Here is a 19,466-nt window from a genome sequence, read left to right as displayed (position 1 = left end):
TCATTAATCCGAAGAGTGACGGAAAAGGCCGAAAAGTTGCGATTGGCACGATTTCAACTGGTTTCCCGTTCAATCATGCACTTATAAATGTAAGCAGAAAACCACCTAACCGGAACAGGTTTTCCAAATGAAATGGCTGCAAGCCAAAAATACGCACGGACGTTTTGCATACAGTCGGCCTTTTTGAAGAGTTTAGGTCTAACAATGTGAAGTATCTGAAATTAAAGAATGCGTTAAAATCCCTGCATGTCATTGGTGTAGCATTTTTGAAAGTTGAAGATACAAACGCTAGAAGTCCTGTCTCGTTATCAAAGGCAACTTGCTGTACACAAGAAATATGGGTAGAAAAAGAATTTCGAGCATGCATGTCATTCAGGTCCATATTCACATTTGGATATAAGCTACTTGACGAGTTTCTAACTTCTGGCAGTGTTCCAAAGAAAGAAATGTACAAAGAGGCATTAAGAAAACTGTTGCAGTTTTTGTTGGATGACACGGACGGTAAGTTTGCATGATCAGTCCAGGGTCATTGCCTAGTTCAAATTTTTAGTCGTAACCGCGGATTTGAAGCTTTTTTTTACATGGGGTCAAATCCTACGCATTTTCTGATAAAAGTCAAACTGTAAAAAAAAGAAAATGCGATGTCTTTCAATAGAGGACAAGGTCATTGCCTAGCCCAAGAAATTGTGTGCTTTAGGGCTTTTTATATATCAAATTGACGATGGTCGCCCATCTATTTTAATATCGGCTTGTAGAATTGGTTGGTCTTTCAGTCGAAATATTGAGACTACATCATTGCCCAGGCCAATGTACTAAAATCTTTATGTCATGGTTCAGAACTGTTCACTATTTAAGGGAGAAGATGTGTAAGCGGCCAGAAAACTTGGTTGGTAGAGCCTTGAAACAGTGTTCCGAGGGTTCCAGGTTCAAGTCCTAGTCAATCTTCCCATTTTTCTTACCCTGTGACATTCACAAACGACTAATTCTTTTCACACATATAGGTTTTACATATTTTGGCTGTGTCTGCAATGTCATTCCCTTAAAATTTCTATTCTAGAGCATTACCTTGTCAATTTTAATTGAAATTTTAAAATTTTCTTATTTATATTTCTTGCATGACTCTGACAATCAAAGTACATGTACAGTACACAAGAACTATAACTTTGTGCAGTTGTTGAATTACTTACTGTTATTAAAGCATTTCTCGGAGTATAAATTTTCATTCTAAGTTGGAATTAATCAAAACTTGGAGTGAATGCTTTATACAAATAAGTTAATTGTAATATCTCAAAGTGCAGTGCTGACTAACTGCACACAGACATGTCATGTTTAAGTCACCTTGATGAGTTTGGCATTAATGGAAGATAGATAACTGTAACTTGGACTTGTGCAATTTTTTTTAATTATTCCTCAATGATACATTTTATTAGCGTATTTCTTGTCCAGAATTTTGTAGCTGTAAGGAAAATTAATTTGCAGGACATGAAATAATCTTTTGAAAATTTCATCAAGAAAAAGTTTCCATTTTTAATTTTTGTTGTTGAAAGTTTCTACTCTGGTTGGCAACATTAGGCATCCATAGCACTTGAAATTTCATTATGACATTTGCAGCAGAGTGTTACTGTTGTTGCGAAAATTGAATTTCATGTTGAATGTTTACTTTTCAGACAGACCAGCCCTGAGTGCTGGAAGTTCAAAGTATGGATCAGAGAAAAATTGGGCATTTGTTATTACTCAGCATTTACTTTCCAAGCTCTCAGTTACAACAGAATTTTTAGCTGATAGTGCAACGATGAAAGAAGTGAATTGTTGCCCTTGTGATAGAAAAGAGATGATACCCTGTAAAACTGGAAATACAAGCATTGGTAAGAATATTAAACTTAGGCCTGAATATATGATGTATGTTTATAGAATATCAGGATCTCTTTTTCATACTTATAAACTGCTTATAATAATGCACAGGCTATCTAGCACTCAGCAATTATCAGTTAACATTTTAATTAGCATACAAATTTAAGGAATATTGTCATTTCAGAAAAGGTTCTTTTATTCCCCTGATTAGCTCCCCTGAAGCTTTGAATGAGCTGTCGTTCAATTATCCTTCAAACATCATCTTCTTTGAAACTACTTAGTGAAAAATAAAGACACTTTATAGGAGTGATCATTGGGTCAGTAATGTGTATACAGAGTTATCAGTTTATTTTTGGTTGTATGCTTTCTTCAAAGGATTATTATTGTCATGATCTAAGGTAAACCTTCAATATTTGTTTTTCAGTAGATACCATGTAATTCCAGCAAACTTTCTGAATGAACAGTGGTTCTACTCAAGTGTCTGTGACTTTGTTTGAATTAGTGCTTCACTGCTTGGAAGGGCACCTGAGGTCTTCTTCTACCAGTAGAAGCTGGAATTAGTCACCATATGACCTTTACAGTGTAGGTGTAACTTAAAAGCCAACCAACCAATCATATTTTCAAATTGTTTAAAGAACATTAGGTTTTAGATTTTAACATGTATCATGTACAATTGGCTTGTTGGTTGATTATATATAAGTGTGTTTGATATATTTCAGGATGTGTGAAAGGCTGGCAAGGCGAGTTAGATATAGTAATGGGGATGAAAATGCCTATTAAAGTTGCTCAAACCACAGATAATTGCTTATTTGAGGAAAACGTTTCACAATCCAGTGCAAGTGCAGAAGTGAATAAACATGATTTCACAGAGAGAGATCTGAATCAGATGTTAGCGCAGACAATATTATTTTCATTTTATAAAGGAAAAGGGTTGATACCATGTATTGGCCTTGGCTCTTCATTTGTGAAATTGCATTTTTACGACTGTGAAAAAGATATTCTTCTGAGGAGTAATACTTTAAACCTCATGTTATCTGAAGAGCACGAGTCATTTGAAACAGTGACAATTTTGATGTTATGGTTAACACTTAACTATGAACTATTATGTTCAGGGGTGCCAGATGAGTTAAAAAATTTAAAGGCTGGGTTTCATGAAGAATTAGGTTCATTTCTTGAATGCTACAAGAATACAACCTCTCCTTTTCCAGTCCAACTGAATGACCATGAAGAAGAAAAAGAACCAACTTACCGTGGATATTTTGACAGCTATAAGGATCCAGATATTGTGTTTTGATTCACAGTGGCCCGGTGGTTAACAACACTGATGTCACGGTTCAGAACTGTCCAATATTAAGGGGAGAAAAATGTGCAGCCCGACCAGGACTCAAACCGGGGACCCTTGAAATACCATTGTGCGGTTCTACTGACTGAGCTATACGGCAGCTTACACATCTTCTCCCCTAAATAGTGAACAGCTCTGAAACGTGATATTGACTTCAATTCACTTGCCAGAATATTGTGCAATTTTCTCCAAAACATTTAAAGTTGTGTTAAAAAGGGAGATAATATGTGTTGTTCTATTTATCTTTTGATTACTGCCCTTTGTATATTTTTATACCAGCGACGATTTTGAATAACTTACATTTGTATATTAAAAGCAACTTTCTTCAAATTCTAAGAGATGATAAACATTCATGTCTATGCTGTTGTACCAGAAACTTGGAAGTCGCTTTAGATTTTCCTTTTATGCCAGAGTATATAGGAGTGAGCTTGACATATGGTTTAAGGAGGATAATTTGTCAACGTAGCAATGGATTAAAATATTTTTTTATACAGATGCATCATTGAAATTAAAACTTGTCATGTATGATTTTGGTTACTTACCACTAATTTTATGCTCCCACTCATGAGTAGAAGTCATACAGATTTTCCCTTTTCCAACACACTTTTCTTAAATAGACTGACAAAACAATAGAATGTAGGGGCACCTGTGTCTAATGGACATATTTCAAATTCACATAGTTAGAGCCTCTTCCTATTTAAAAAAACAAAATCATGTTTTTTGGATTATAATGATAAATGTCATATTTCAGGAATTTCTGTTACCATTTAATGTCAAGAAGTTCATAATCTTGATACATGTAGTTATTGCCATTTTGTTACATTGCATGCTTAGCATCTGTATTAACCGCAAATCAAGAAGAATTGGATATATCAGCTTGAAGCTTTAGAGGTGGATTTAATAACTTACATGTCACTATTCATTGATTGATTTTCATGCTTCTACTTAAAAAGTGGGAACATTCTGTGATTAGGTCAAATCTTAGGCCCATTTGTTAGTCCACAAATTTACATCTTCATTTTTGACTAATAATTAGAGCATGCTTTGACCTTCAGTTATACAATTCGGTATTATTGATTATGAGGTCAAAGGTCAAGGTCAGCAATGGCCTTGACTACTTAAATCTTGTCTGACCATTTAATTGAAGGTCGCAGCTTTGTCAAGCAGTCATAAAATTTGGTGTAGAGGTTGGTAATGACAAGTAGATGAGGCCTATTGATTTTAAGGTCTAAGGTCAAGGTCACCATGTCCTTAATTGACTACTTAAATCTTGTCAATAAAAGCTTATTTGGCCAATAATTAGAGAACATTTTAGCCTACAGTCCTAAGATTTGGTTTGGATGTTGGGCATGACCTTAATTGATTTTCAGGTCAAAGTCACCATGGTCTTGTCCATTAAAAGCTTGTTACAAGACAACCCTTTGAGTAGAAGATCCAAGAAAGAGTTGATGCATGATTAGTTCATAAGATCAATTGTATTTTAGATCAAAAGGTCCAAGGTTAAGGTCATCATGACATTGATTGGTTGTTATGACTAGTAGATGACCCTTATTATCCCCTGCCGATGGAATAGGGAGAGGGATATTGTTTTGGCGTTTTTCGTCCGTCCGTCCAACTGTCGGTCTGAATTTCGTTTCCGTGTTACTTCTCTGCAACTACCGGATGGAATTCAACGAAACTTTATGAAAACCTTTAATATCAAGAGGAAATGCGCATATTGTCGCCTTGTTCCAATCAGACACTTTAACTCAGAGTTATGGCCCTTGATACTACTGACTGGAATCCAATGCAATTTAATGGTAACAATCAATATCTGGTCAGACCATTCCACACAGTGTTATGGCCCTTGATTAGTTATGTTGTATGCATATAGAATATAGGGCAATAATCGTTTCTGCTCTACTTCTCTGCAACTACTGGCTGGAATTCAACGAAACTTTTTGGGAACCTTCAATACCAAGAGTAGATGCGCATATCATTGCCTTGTACCGCTCAGAGCCTTCAACACAGTGTTATGGTCTTTGAATTAGTAGGGCTGTATGCATATAGATGAATATTGCTATTTCTTTTCAATTGCTGGATTGATTTCAAGAAGATTTTATGGAAACCATCAATCAGGAAAAAGATAGATTTATGTAAAAAAAAAAGCCTTATGTCTCCAGTTTGGTGTTAGTAATAACCAGTACTCGGCGGGGGATATAAATTCAACGAAATTGCTTGTTAATTTTATAGGTTCATATGATTAGGTTAACATGGCATTGACCACTGCTTGTCCGACTTATAAGTACGGTCATAAGCTATGATGTTGGTCATGACTGATAGTATTGGTTTTAATTTTAGGGTCATAAGTTCATAACTAATTTGTTAGGGGTTTTTAAGCATCAAGCGTCCATGAATAACTATAGGGATATAAATCGTGTTTGTCAGCATGCTTTTTCCGGATTTGAAATGTTTTTTGTTTGTTTCTATATACATATGTAGCTGTAGAATGGTTTAGAACTGGTCGACCAAATTCAAGATTGCAAGGGGGAACAACAAAAATAACCCCGGCAGCATTGATTAATCTTTTTTATTTATCTTTTAGCCGCTGATTATTGAGAATAAAGAATTTTAACATTTCGAACAAGTGTTTGAAGTGAAGAAAGATAAAATATGAGACATTTCAGATTATAAATAAATGTATGCGTTTTTCGAAACAAAATGTTGACATCGTTGATTTGTGAGATTAAAAATGGTAATGCGTTTCATAAATTTGATGATTATGTATGAAATGGTTGCACGGACAATGGCCGCCGTAATTTTTGTCAGTTTGTTGATATGCATTTTCTAGAATTAAATTTGGAAAAAGTGTGATCCCTCGGAAGCATAACTCACAACCAAATAATATAAAAATTGCTGTCCCGATTTGATTGAGTCTGCGCGTGAGGGATAATGAAAAAGTGCAACATCCCTCACGCCCCATTAGCACCGGCTTGAGCGGTATTCAATTTTCTGTAATCAATGATCCCGAAGTACCACAAAAATATAACAACACTGAAGTGAAGTATAGGACAATTTTTACAGCTACCACACGGCACTTGACACCTGCTGGTGTGAATTGAATTTGGCATTTGTGATTTACACTATCACTTTATCGTATTATGTTATATGATTATGTATGATACTGTTCGCATTTTCACCGAATGAGTTTTCAGTATTATGCATTCAAGTCTTCCTCGTACAATAAACCTGAAAGAAAAAAGAAAATTGATTCTTTTTTATATTTGTAACTACCATTCATAGGAAAAAGGAGAAAGGCTAAACATTAACATTTTATACGATTTGATTTTTATTTGACATTCAATAATTTTATAATATTTTAAGTTCAGAAATATTTTGATGTGGAAACACGGGTTAAAACTCCCCAAAATCATTTCAAGTTTTCAACATTAAAATGTACTCGACATTAAAATGAACGGACTACAAACGTGTCTCAAAGACATGCACGCCTATATCTTGCCGCTTTGTAATGTGTGTCCGCTGTTTTAGTAAATGACCATATTGTAAAAAAAAAAAAAAAAAAAAAGCTCAACATGTACACGACATATCGTCCAAATATAAATTTGTGTAAGATGTGTAGTCAAATGTAATTTTACACAATCTCCCGTCAGACTCTTTACATGATCGAAATTACTATAATGTAGTAAAAAACAAGAGCTGTCCGTGAAACAGAGCGCTCGTCTACTTTCAGTGAATGACAGTAAGAAAAGGGACATAACTCCGTCAAATGTAACTCAGAGTTATGTGACCTGTGTTAACCAGGTGAGATAATCACAAAGAACAAGTGTGTGTAGTTTTAACCCACTTCCTTCTTTATTGTTTGAAGATACCAACTTGCACGCAAAAACGAACTTGGAGCAAAAACTTAACCAAACTTCAAAGTGTCACGCGCACGCCAGGGTGAGCACAATAGCTGAATAGTAATGTAAATATCACTCCTAAAACGCATATTTGAATATGTTTTTTAATTCATGTTGTTATACTCGAAAATTAGACACAAACAAAAAATATCAATATACCTGCAAAACATGCAGTGAGATAACTTGCCACGGTTCCAGCGATCATAGCCCTGAAAATATGATTCGTTATTTCCCCTATTCTGTTTGGAACAATTACTCCAAATGAGCCTATAATAAGACCCATGATTGCAAACGAGGCTGAGCCGCACAAGGCGTATGTTGCAATAATTTCTGATCTTGGCTGAAATGGAGGAGGAATAGCTTAAAATAAAATATTGCAATGAGTTAGAATCGTGTAGTATAATAATAACAAGCATTTGATAGTATTGCGGGCAATACAGTAGTCCCCTACCGGTCCCTCAAAAAGTTCTTTAATTGTCATACACTCCTGTGTATTGCCATTTATAATGAATTTGAGGATGAAGTCTGTATTTGAAAATATCGACCACAAAACATAATAAAATAAGTTTGTCTATATCAAAGTAATGTGTTAAGTTTCCATGCTTAGTAAGGAAATTATGTCTATACAACCTTGTCATATTATTACGATGTGGGATTTTAAAGTAAATCCTATAAGGAATGAAGAAGTTGGAGTGAAAATACCAGTTTCTCGAAAAAAATCTAAGTTTAAGGGGACATAATTCTGGAAATAGTCTTGCTAGAGTATTTAACCTTCTCAAAAATGTCGAGTGTTAATAAGAAACATATATATGAAGTTTGAAGTAGATACATTAGGAAATAAAGAAGTTATTTAAAAAAGACAACATTTTTTCCCCTAAAAAATCTAAGTTCAAGGGAGGTAATACTGATATTTTTTGTGCTAGAGTTATAAACCTTGTCACATATGATGTGGTTGATGACCAGAAACTTATATTTAAAGTTTGAAGTAAACACCTTAAAAAATAAATAACATATAGTGAAAAAGCTGAAAAATTTAAATCAGAAATCTTGAAATTCAGGCTATTTGTTGCCATAGCAACCAGAATTTTCAACATAAGAAGAAAAGAAAAAGATGTGCATAATCTCCAGACTGCCATCTACCCATATTTCAAGTTTCATAAAAATATTTTCAGTACTTTTTGAGTTATCACTGGATCCAGTTTATGTGTTAAATTTGCCATATTTTCAGACTATTTGTTGCCATAGCAACCAGAATTTTCAACATAGGAAGAAAAAAAAAAGACGTGCATAATCTCCATACTGCCATCTATACATATATCAAGTTTCATAAAAATATTTTCAGTACTTTTTGCGTTATCGCGGGATCCAGTTTTGTGGACGGACGGACTGACAGACAGACGGACAGACAGACAGACGGACAGACGGACGGAGGGTAAACCTAAAGTCCCCTCCGGTTAAACCGGTAGGGGACTAATAATTATATCTCCATTTAAAGACGGTAACCCATTAAGATATACCATCGTAAAAAGATAACTTAAATATTAAATTTAAATGTGGCCTAAACAATATATACGAGGGTTGTTCAAAAAGTAATAGGACTACAGCTCTACTGTTCACATTTTTTAATTCACGTACAAAATTTTACATGAGACAAATATCGGAACATGTTTTCTATATACAGTGAAAAAATCAAAACAAAATATAAACAAATGAAATTTCTGTGAAATTTTCAAATGACAAGGGGTAAGAAACGCGGCGCACGCTAACAATACAATAATTGACGTTCATGACGTCGTTAAATAAATCGAAATTGTAATAAGCGTCATTCTAGTAGTAGTCTCCCTAGTCCCTAGTCATGTAATTTTTACTTTGCCTCATATGTGGAGATGAAGCAAGAAAAAAGCGATCACATTCTCGTTCCACTGTTTAAAAAAAAAACAAATAAAATAAATGCCCGATAGCCGGCCATTCTCCGGGTTTTCTCGTGTTTTTTTAGTAACCTTGGAACTCAATAGGACTGAAAATGTTAAAGCAAAAGCAATTTATTTTATTAATTTACTCATGTCATTGTATGTTTTTAAAACAATATGATTATATACAGAGCAATAAAGATATTTCTCAATTGAAAAGTATCCTTTTCTACTTAGCATAGTCTATCGTTTATTAAAACAAGTTTTCGGGAAACACTACTAATTATTACCGTTAACTATTACATTAATTTATTGATTACACGTATATCTAGTTAAATACAATAAAATAATGTTTATAACAAATTTTTTATTTACAATCCTTTGGTTAAAAATGAATAAGTAGACCCGAAGCAGATACAAACGACGATAAACAGTTCGCGAACCGTTTACCGTGGATTCTTTTGTAGCGCTTTTGCAATTGACGTCACTAACGTCCCGTCAATTTTCAACTTTCATCCTCGCCCTTTCTCGTTAGTGATCGTGTATTTGCAGTTTTTGAATTGCTTGTGCCAGCTGAAAACAAGTGTCGTCTTGATGGCAGGATAATTGTCCTTAGTTTATTTAATCATTTTGTGTGTATTTGAATGATTATAGTCAATCTGTTGGCAAAATTTAACGATGGCACACATTTTCTGTTTGTTAACAAATGTCATATTTCTACATCTAACGCCATGACCGCTGCTGTTCAAAACTTAATAAATAGGCCATTTCATGTCCGAATGACGTCAAATTTGGACATAATGTCACATTAATATATGTCAACGTATTGATGGAATACAGGGGAAAACAAATAGTTATTTATGAATAAATTAGAAGTAGAACTTAGCTCCAATAACTATATTTATGTGCTGCGCCGGGTGCGTGTTACCATGGTTATTCAATAGCAAAGAAAAAGCGCGTTAAGCACAATAGATTAAAAAACGTATGTTTTATTTGTATAAAACATTTTACGATTGCTGTACATATGAAAATATTCTAAATTGAATGAAATTTGAATACGCAAGACTCCCAGTCCTATAACTTTTTGAACAACCCTCGTAGAATGACAACTATTCCATTGTGTCAATTAAGATTTTGTCCTATAACATTAACAAAAATAATTTGATTTGTTTTAACAAACACTCTTTTTAGATTTAAGATTGGATAGATAATATTAAATAGGTTGAGGAATCAATCGAATTGCGAGGTGCATAGACATGTACTATATTAATATCATCGTCATACAATAACTGTATACAATTAATGATTCGTTTTTTAGTTTCATATATGAATGGCTATTATAACACTGAATAGTTTTTATGTAGTAAATTAAAAGTGAATAGTTGCCATATACAGGGATATTAAAATGTCGGTTTAAAATTTTAATTTACAGTACATGTACACATGTAAGTTCTAAAGTTGTTCTGTTTAATTAGTTAGGTAAAATGAATTGCCAAAATATGTATGCTTTACTATAGAAAAGATAATTATACCATAGAAAGATGATTTTATGAAAATATCAATAAACTATTATTTAGTCACTATTAGTCGGAATTATTCTTAGATATTAACCTCGTTTATCTTTCAAAAATATGCAGCACACTTTTCACGTATAAAAACTACGGAAACTCGTTCTAGTCTGACAATCAAATTAAAAAAAGTCCACTTTTTAGAAAAAAGAAACTACTTACATCTATAACACCGCCAACTAACGTCTGATTTAATTTATCTAGAACTATGTCGTTACCAACAGCCGTCCACGTATTGTTTACACTTTCAGCTATGTAAGATCTATAGGCAACGCCATTCTGAAATTAAAAATACGCATGTTGAATATACGGTGTTCTTTTCGTGCCATTTGTATTTTATAATGTTTTCCACTTCATACGACAGTGTGAACTAACATCGCGACAAAGCAATACGACGCTTTGCATTGTCGAGCATCAGCCGAATAACACGACGAACGATACCAAAAATGACACGACAAGAACTTCATATTTTTACGTTGGTATGCGCGTGCTTGATTCATCAAAATAATGTACTTTAATATCAGGTAACTACCAGAACCATCCTTTTTAACGTTTCATAAAAATACTGAGTTATACTCGTTATATATTTGTTTCTTATGCGTGCAATTCCTTTGTGGTAGCTAGAACATAAACTATTAAATTCCACTGATTAAATACAACCGCCTTCCAGTACTTTGATTCAAATTTCGACAAATGTTTAGTACAATCTATTCAACACCAAGTAAAATGTTTCTTAGAAATGTTCTTCTCATTTTTCGAAGCATCCGAAGGCTTATTTGAATTTTACGAATTACACAAAATAAGACTTTGTACGAACACATTCTATTTATTCTAATCCATTCTACCAGTAGCGTCGTAAACTTGTTTCTAATAGCCCAATTTGAAATATACCACTATTAACTACCGTAAATATTTTAAAGCAGCACGCCTCCAGGATTCATGTTAATTTTCATGAAAAATTAGAAATGTATTTAAAAGTAAAATATCGTGAGATGAACAAATGAAGCAATTTACATATTACAATAGGCATATACAATCCACGAAAATTAACAAAAAGTGGTCAATATATGCAAAAAACGCACTTGCTGCATTAGTAATAAACGCAGTAGAAATATAGTGATAATATATACTGCAAAATCAGTCTTGAACTGCACATATCATGTAAACTTTCTTATGAGTTTAGTGCATTTTTCTCAATATTGATTTTCTTGAAACATTTTGGCTCATCTGGAGCATGCAGAATCACTAAAAGACTTGGAGAGCTGAAGAAAGCACATTGACTTATACCTTCATTATTGGACCCAACTTCGGATATGCCACAATAGCTAAACTGAAGGTCCGTATTCCTAAAAGTTCCCCGATGAACAAACAATCTTCTGGCCTTGCCCCCATTAGAAATGCAAACGGATAAAATACATAGGAAAATATAAACTGAAAAAGAAAATGAATCAATATTGTATAAAGCATACATGTATGCCCTAAGCGACCTCAAAACCAATAAAAATAAGCTGTTACCTCGAAGAAAGGTTTTTGTGCTGAAGATTTTAAACTGCACTTACAAATAATCAAAACGGTGTCACAATTTGTTAGGTATTTACAAAAGAAACTACTTCGTCAAATTTTTGAAATATTTTTTATTATTTGAATATCGTATAAAAAGTATGGAAAACCCGTTCTGGCCACATTAATATATCGTATGCGCACCACGCCCTGGTTTTGTGTGGAGTACTACGTTAGTTACGTGTAAATTATGCAAAATGTAATTTCGAAACACGTTATACTAGCGATTTTGTCAACTTTCTTGAAATAAGAGGTCAGTAGTACTGGACTTTCACACTAAACCTAACAACAGTATTTACTATATGTACATGAGATATGATTTCATTTCACGATCTGATAGCGCGCGATCCTGATTACATCATGATTAAGATAACTTTTAAGCAAGATTGTACTAGAAGGTAAAAGGAACTAAAGAACACAGCGGTCCGTCAAATATATGGGTTGTCCAATCAAAAGATAACTCCGTGATTAACAGAACGTACACTGCTGGAGAAACTGATTCTACCCATGGCACCAGCAGCCTTATGGTATGAGCTACTCACTCGTGTAATATCGTGTAATTCCGTATTATTCCGTAACTACTTTCGTAAAAATTCAAACTTATCCGTAGAATTTCCTGGTTCCCAGTTTGGTTTGCATTGAACAAACTAAACTAAAACGGGAAACAGTAACGTCATCCAAATGGAAAGATAGACAAGACCATTTAAGATATCAAGCGCGGTAATGTTTAATAATAATCATAATGGTATGAATAATGGTACCTGTATAGTCATATTTTCCACACCAATTCTTTCACCGAACCAGGTCAATGTGTTGTTGACAAACTCAAGTATGATGATGAAAGACATGATGAAAGCAACAGCCTGCACAACAAGTGCCACGCCCTGATTAATTCCGAGAATGATAGCGTCCATTAAAGATTTAGGGTGTCTGAAATACAGTTTTGATTTGAATTCGACAATGGTCGTTTTTTAACGTGTATGCGAGAAAACAAGAATGAGACTAAATCAAAGCACAGAAGGGCTGAATTTGTTTTGGTCTCATAATGTCAGAAAGGTGAAGGTTGTGAGATTATAAACCAATTTGTTTTTGTATAGTGCAACCAATGCTGTTTCCAGTGTTATAACTGTAGTAAATTGGCTGTAAGGCTAATTGCAACACTGATATTCAATTCAATGTTTCTTTGGTTTAAACAATTAAAAAAAAACAACATGAGATGCCTAAACAGAGATTTGAACTCCAGAACTCTCGCTTCCTAAGCGAGCGTGTACACCCCTCGACCACGAGATAACAACCCGAAAGAAAATCATATTATTCTAAATTAGTGTTTGTAACCCTTATTAATTTCGACACATCTTGTTCACGGTAAACATGTTATAAATAATCATGGAGCTTAATATAAGCATGTATATCTATAAAGAATAACACAATATTAGAAATCTTTGACCAATCGGGATTTTTTTTCTCTTGAAAATTAATGCCGCTGTCATTTGACAATCTTTACGCAGTGATCTCCCCTTAATTTTTCGGCGTTTAGGGTAAATATAAATTGAAAGTTAACATGATTTGGGACATTATAATAAAAAGTATGGCCCAGGTTTCGTATACCTTAGAAAAGCGACTTTCTTTGTATCATTATTGTCTTCTGCTGGAACAGGGACCTCTTCTTCATCATGTGAAGGAAAACACAATTTTGCCGCGGCAAGAGCTGCTGGTGCCGACATTGCTGAAGCAGCAACAAGTGGGGCGGCAGGAACCTGAGTCAACAGGAAATAGATTACGTAAGATTCGATTGCTTAGCTAGTCTATATTGTAATAGTAAAGGCGTTAAAACATGCAGTAGCCAGTCGTTGCCAAGATACGAGTAAAAGTGCGCAAAAGTATACACAAAATAATTCTGATGAGGGTGATACAATATTGCATCATATAGATCTAGTACGTAATAGGAACATACATGTATATGATAAGCAGACAACCGAAGCGGAACCAGCGCGGAGCTAGCACTATATAGCTTCTGGTACACACCTTTTCTCGAAAAATACCTTCATGCTAATAAGAGAACTTGAGTACACGTATTCCTTATTATTCAATCTTTAATATTGCACTGAGCGACCATGTAACCTCCTAATTTGAATTACTATTGTTTGATCAAATCTTATTAATTAATCATATCAAATTACAATATATCTAGCCTCGATTTCATTTTTCGGGACAAAAAGTTCCAAACATACTGATTACAGATACGGGACCAGGAAATGAAAACTACCTTCTAGAGTGCAATATGCATTTGCTGACACGGACATGTTTGATTCAACAACAAAAACTACGAGTCGAAGAAAAAAAGAACTGATATACATGTTACGTACCCCTGATGACATAAATATAACTAACGACAATCCACCTACGGTTGCCATGCCACCTGCGTACGTCACGAACAACTGTGATGGCGTCATTTCCGGTAAGTACTCTTGTATAAGCATAACAGATTCAGGCTTAAAAAGTTTTAATCGAAAGAACATCCAATAATTCATCAATGCCATTAAAACGTAAACGATTATCTATAAAGCTTGTGTAAAAGATGTTTTCCCTTCTGTTTACTAATACATATAGAAAGAACATGGGTTGGTAGATTCTATATGTAAATCACAGGAACTTGGAATTCCTTGAAATTACCTTGACCTTCGACCTCATGACCTCAAACATAAATATAGGTAAATAAATAAAATAAACCAGGGCTTATTCCTTCTCATGTGATCGCATGGACAAGGTAAACGTACGAAAGACCGGAAGGGCCATTTCAACTTCATGGATGATCGATTTCATCTTCATGAATTCACAATTTTTACTTCCTGAATTCACGTTTACAACATACGGAATTCACGAATTCCCGATTTCAGGTTCATGAATTTCCGATTTCAACTTCATGAATTCAACTTAGTGAAATCACGACATAGTATCTCGTGCGCACGAGATAAATAAAAGCGCACACATGTCACCTCCGTACAACCATAGTTGTTCTATACTATTCATGTAATTTATTTATACTATATAGGTTTTTTTGATGTTATCGTTAATATTAGTTATTTGATAGACTTTCAAGTACCTGTGATATATATAATAAAAACTGGACATGGGAACAATTTACTTAACTCTTTACGAAATTCAAGGATTTTCAGAAGTTATTGAATGATCTCTATATTTAACACATGCTACTTAAAAAAATCTCACATCCATGTGAATTAATTACCATAATAATTAGTAACATAATATACAAAGCATGAATAAATCTACTTTAAATTTAATAGTCACAATTTTATATCAGTTTTAAATAGGTCTATTTGAACTTTTATAAAAGTATGTAATAAATAAAAAAGTACACATGTATCTATATCATATCTTACCACGTGCAAGAACATATTACCAACTGCGTTGATTCCTTCGGAAGGAGATGTTCCTATACAGAATGAAAGTGCCCTACCAAGAGTTTCTACAATGTACTTGATGACCCCAAGGTAGGTTAAAACGGACATGCCGATGATAACTACGAAACCCTGTACCATTGACTGAAATGAATTGAAGAATGTTTCGCACATGAAACTGATTTAGACAATCAAAGTGCTGAAAGCACTGGATGCGAAGGACATGAAAAGGGAATTGCATAAATGCTGTATAGAAAAAATGCTTACAAATCACACACTTAAACACGAAACAGAAATGTTAATCATTGCTAGATCTATACATGGCGGCGTGGCCGAAAGATAATCTAAGGTTTGCTGGCCGCGTGTGTTCAAACCCCGTCAGAAGCTAATCTCAGCCCTTTCCGTCAAGCTTAGATTAAAGACCTCGAAGACAATAGTAAGAATACACAGAACGGATACGGTATTTTGTTTTAACTTATGTAAATAAGAAACTAAACATGTAAACAATTAGCAATTTAATGCTGGAAGTTGTTTATTTCAATGTATGGAGTAAATGTCCATCTAAATTAAGTAAATTTATAGATCTAATTCAGAACGATATTACATGTACATGTATATATAAATGGTAACTTTATTGAGTGATTTCATATGTTACTATTTTGCCAAACTCAGGGATAATGACTTTGAATATTTATGATTAACATCTAGCGACTAAGTTCGTGTTCAAACTGACATTATTAAAGTTTCCTATATGCTTTGACTTTAAATAGGGCATAAGCATGACGACTTAAACTTTCACTCAAATCACAAATACTCGATCATGTTTGATTTTGCCTATCTATAGAGTAAAACCATAAAATAATTGATCATGAAACTATCTAGAAATTGAAAAGATTTTTGCCCTAAAAAAATATATCATTATCACAATACCTACGCCAAATGCAAATGGATGGTCTACATATTTTTCACCAAATATGAATACACTTCCAGCCTTTCCGTTCGCGACTAACGATTTGAGTCTAGCCCCGCACCATTGTATAGCACTTGCACCCCAAGTCGTCTTCAAAATTAGTAATGCCATAACGAATTGCAAAGCCATCGACCAGTAAATGGTGTGCCAATTTATCTGTTTAAATCATTGAAGCGTTATTTACATTGTTACATTGTTATTTACAATACCATAACTTGTAATGTAACAAACGTTTCTTAACGTCAAGTAAATAGCATTGAAAAAATGAAAGAGCTTCTGTAAACTCCACGTTTCAACGTTTCAATGTGAAGGTAGCAATGTGCGAAACCTTTGGTTTGACAAACACTATAAATATAGACTATACGAATGTAGATTGCTTATTTTCATCGGTTTAATCTGTAATCATTTCTTCTGTGGCGAAATATAACATACACATTTAGTAAGTTAAAGGCACATTATGCCTTAGAAACAAATAATGCTTTTGAAAAAAAAATATAAAAGCATTTCCGACGCATACTGGCCCTTTAAGGGAGTATGACGACATGCCCTTTAAGAGAGTATGACAGCAATTAAATAAATAAAGAACATATATCAATTTCAACAAACCATTTCTTTCTAACTTATTCAAATATACTTAAAAAGCACTTTCAATAATTTTTACCTTCCGTCTATTATTAGAATATAGAAACATCAAAAAAGGAAAAACAAAAAGTCCAATTAGAGATTTGAGATTTTCCGGTGTCTTTATCGCCACAAATAGTATCAAATATACAACCATAAATGCTGTCATCAAGAAATACAAACACCTGAAAAAAATAAGATTAAACGTCATTTGAATACTTTAATAATAATTAAACAATGTTGGTTAATTGTAATTGCAATATATCCGTCAATAAAAAGTTTAAAAGCATAAACACAATCATTACAATGATATTTGTCAATTATAGTTGGATTTCAATTACAAAATGCATCAATTACAATGTATATATTATTCTGAGGGATCACTTTGTTTCTAATTTTTTTTTTTTACAAAAAATAAAAGTTGGTATCAAGTAAGTTAGTTGAAAAATAAAAAAGACTTACCATCTAAATATAGAGCTTCGCCTCCCTTTCGAATACTCGGCAAACAATTTGTCGACGGCTAATGACCAACCGGTATAACATTTTGTCCTTTTCAGTAGTCCCCAGCATGCTATCCATACTCCTAAAGCTGTACACCAAACAAGTCTCCAAGATCCCTCATCACCGATATGATAGGCCAGTGCAAAACCAAAATATACAAAATAACCTAAAACCAGCACGACTTTTCCTAGTACGATAATCTTATCGAAATTGGCGTCAACGCACGTTTTTGTTCTTCGCGTTATGTTCATCATGTGATTAGTTTTGTTCGAGAATTTTAACGTACTAACTCTAGATCTAACTGTGCCGTTGTTCTGACCTGTTTGATGACAATTAATGCCCCTCAAGTCCTCGTCATCGTGAAGCTTTGCCGCTACTGTCGGAATCTCAGTTATAACTTCTTTTAACTCCATTTCTAATTACATGTACGCCACTTTAATAAAATCACGGTACAAAATTATAATTTATGTACTAACATGCAACGAATGTTTACTGCAGTTTATATCCTTTACTTATACATGAAAGATAAACAAATTAAAGGTTTAGGTTTCATGTATTAATAACATTGCCATGTTACTTGGATATGCATAACCTATTTATACCTATGAATAACTAGTACGCATTATCATTTAACATTTTCAACAATTCACATTGATAAACATACCCTAAGGATTTTCTTAACCTATTTTTAAAATTGACTATCGATTTTCCTGTACACATGAGTCTTTATGGCAAAACGGCTCCGAAGTGTTTGTCCATAACCGTGGGAACGGTTTATTTTTGTCTTTTACATGACACGATCCGGATATCTTACTAAATTTACTTGCAAACTTCTTGTACCGGTTACATCACGTTTTGCAACCATAAATCAACTTGAAAATGACTATAAATGGCGTGTCACACTCTATAGGGATCCCTTCAAGTAGAGCACCAAGGGGTCCACTATTCGTAGTTGGTGCTGCATAGGGCATCATTCATAGCTTTTCACCGAACTCTGCTCTAAAATTTGACGAGGAGCTGTATTCGCAATCTAATTAAAATCAGCTCCTGATTAACGCTTCGCATAAGGATCTGACGACCATTAATAGGTTGTAACGGTCTCGTGACCTTTCAAACAGGCAATCATCGGCAAACTTTCACAATTTGGAATTGCGGTTTCGATGCGGTTTCTAATTTTAACTACTTATAACCAATTAGTTTCCTCAATTATCTGATACATGGTACAATGCATTTTTATGATGCCAGATTTATTGAGGACATTATACAGAAGTAATAAGATTTCTTGTTCGTCTTGTAAAAAATTACTCTTCGTGTCTGTTTTTTCTGTTTTTCTTTCCGTTTTAGTATGTCTTTCTGAAAGCCGACCTGGCTGGCTATCTGTCATTCTATTCGACTGTATCTAAAAACTGATATATAACATTCTATGATTATTCAAATTAATTCTGAGATACTTCTTAGCCCCTTTCATTTTTGTTTTGTTTTATTCTTTTATTGTTCGTCCATTATTGTTGTCGGTTCCGAATTCTTTGAACATTACGATGTTTACAATTTGAAATTTATTAAAATCATGGTACGCCCATAAGCAGATAATCAAGGGGAGCGGTGGCCTAGTGGTTAAGGTGTCTGCCTCTCAACCCAGAGATCATGGGGTTCGAGCCCTCCTCCGGTCACGACCATATTTCTTCATATGACAGCTTTCTATTAAAGTGAGCATCTACTGGGTTACATGGACTGTCTGCTATCTACATTTTACATTGGCAATAACTGCTCACTATCGCCATACCTGCATGACGACATTAACAATACTTGACCTGCCCTAAGCTAA

At 34.0% G+C, this 19,466-nt stretch overlaps 2 protein-coding genes across 2 annotated transcripts; one reads left to right on the top strand and one right to left on the bottom strand.

The window, feature by feature from the left end:
- Positions 1-3,721, top strand: LOC132721315 (uncharacterized). The gene is made up of 3 exons (XM_060705595.1): positions 1-501; positions 1,668-1,865; positions 2,571-3,721. The coding sequence occupies exons 1-3, from the start codon at positions 366-368 to the stop codon at positions 3,143-3,145; spliced, it is 909 nt and encodes a 302-aa protein (XP_060561578.1). The 5' UTR covers positions 1-365; the 3' UTR covers positions 3,146-3,721.
- Positions 3,722-5,748: 2,027 nt separating this feature from the next.
- LOC132721313 (solute carrier family 28 member 3-like) lies at positions 5,749-18,151 on the bottom strand. The gene is made up of 11 exons (XM_060705594.1): positions 17,603-18,151; positions 17,181-17,325; positions 16,484-16,675; positions 15,532-15,693; positions 14,497-14,622; positions 13,739-13,887; positions 12,892-13,060; positions 11,858-12,001; positions 10,733-10,849; positions 7,252-7,432; positions 5,749-6,421 (listed from the first exon to the last, which is right to left on the bottom strand). The coding sequence occupies exons 1-11, from the start codon at positions 18,052-18,054 to the stop codon at positions 6,390-6,392; spliced, it is 1,869 nt and encodes a 622-aa protein (XP_060561577.1). The 5' UTR covers positions 18,055-18,151; the 3' UTR covers positions 5,749-6,389.
- Positions 18,152-19,466: the final 1,315 nt, after the last annotated feature.

The sequence above is a fragment of the Ruditapes philippinarum genome, unplaced genomic scaffold, assembly GCF_026571515.1.
Source record: "Ruditapes philippinarum isolate M1 unplaced genomic scaffold, ASM2657151v2 ctg1039_1_1_1_1, whole genome shotgun sequence".
Taxonomy (NCBI): domain Eukaryota; kingdom Metazoa; phylum Mollusca; class Bivalvia; order Venerida; family Veneridae; genus Ruditapes; species Ruditapes philippinarum.
Note: the sequence above shows the minus strand (reverse complement) of the source record. Positions and strands in the feature narration are given on the sequence as shown.

What these genes read in the sequence shown, in the direction of transcription:
- LOC132721315 (XM_060705595.1), top strand. Translation starts at nt 366, where the DNA reads ATGTCATTCAGGTCCATATTCACATTTGGATATAAGCTACTTGACGAG. An exon ending in TTTGTTGGATGACACGGACG is followed by an intron (nt 502 to 1,667) that starts GTAAGTTTGCAT and finishes TTTACTTTTCAG; the next exon opens with ACAGACCAGCCCTGAGTGCT. An exon ending in AACTGGAAATACAAGCATTG is followed by an intron (nt 1,866 to 2,570) that starts GTAAGAATATTA and finishes GATATATTTCAG; the next exon opens with GATGTGTGAAAGGCTGGCAA.
- LOC132721313 (XM_060705594.1), bottom strand. Translation starts at nt 18,054, where the DNA reads ATGGAGTTAAAAGAAGTTATAACTGAGATTCCGACAGTAGCGGCAAAG. An exon ending in CGAAGCTCTATATTTAGATG is followed by an intron (nt 17,326 to 17,602) that starts GTAAGTCTTTTT and finishes TATTTTTTTCAG; the next exon opens with GTGTTTGTATTTCTTGATGA. An exon ending in TCTCACTGCATGTTTTGCAG is followed by an intron (nt 6,422 to 7,251) that starts GTATATTGATAT and finishes TTTTTCTTTCAG; the next exon opens with GTTTATTGTACGAGGAAGAC.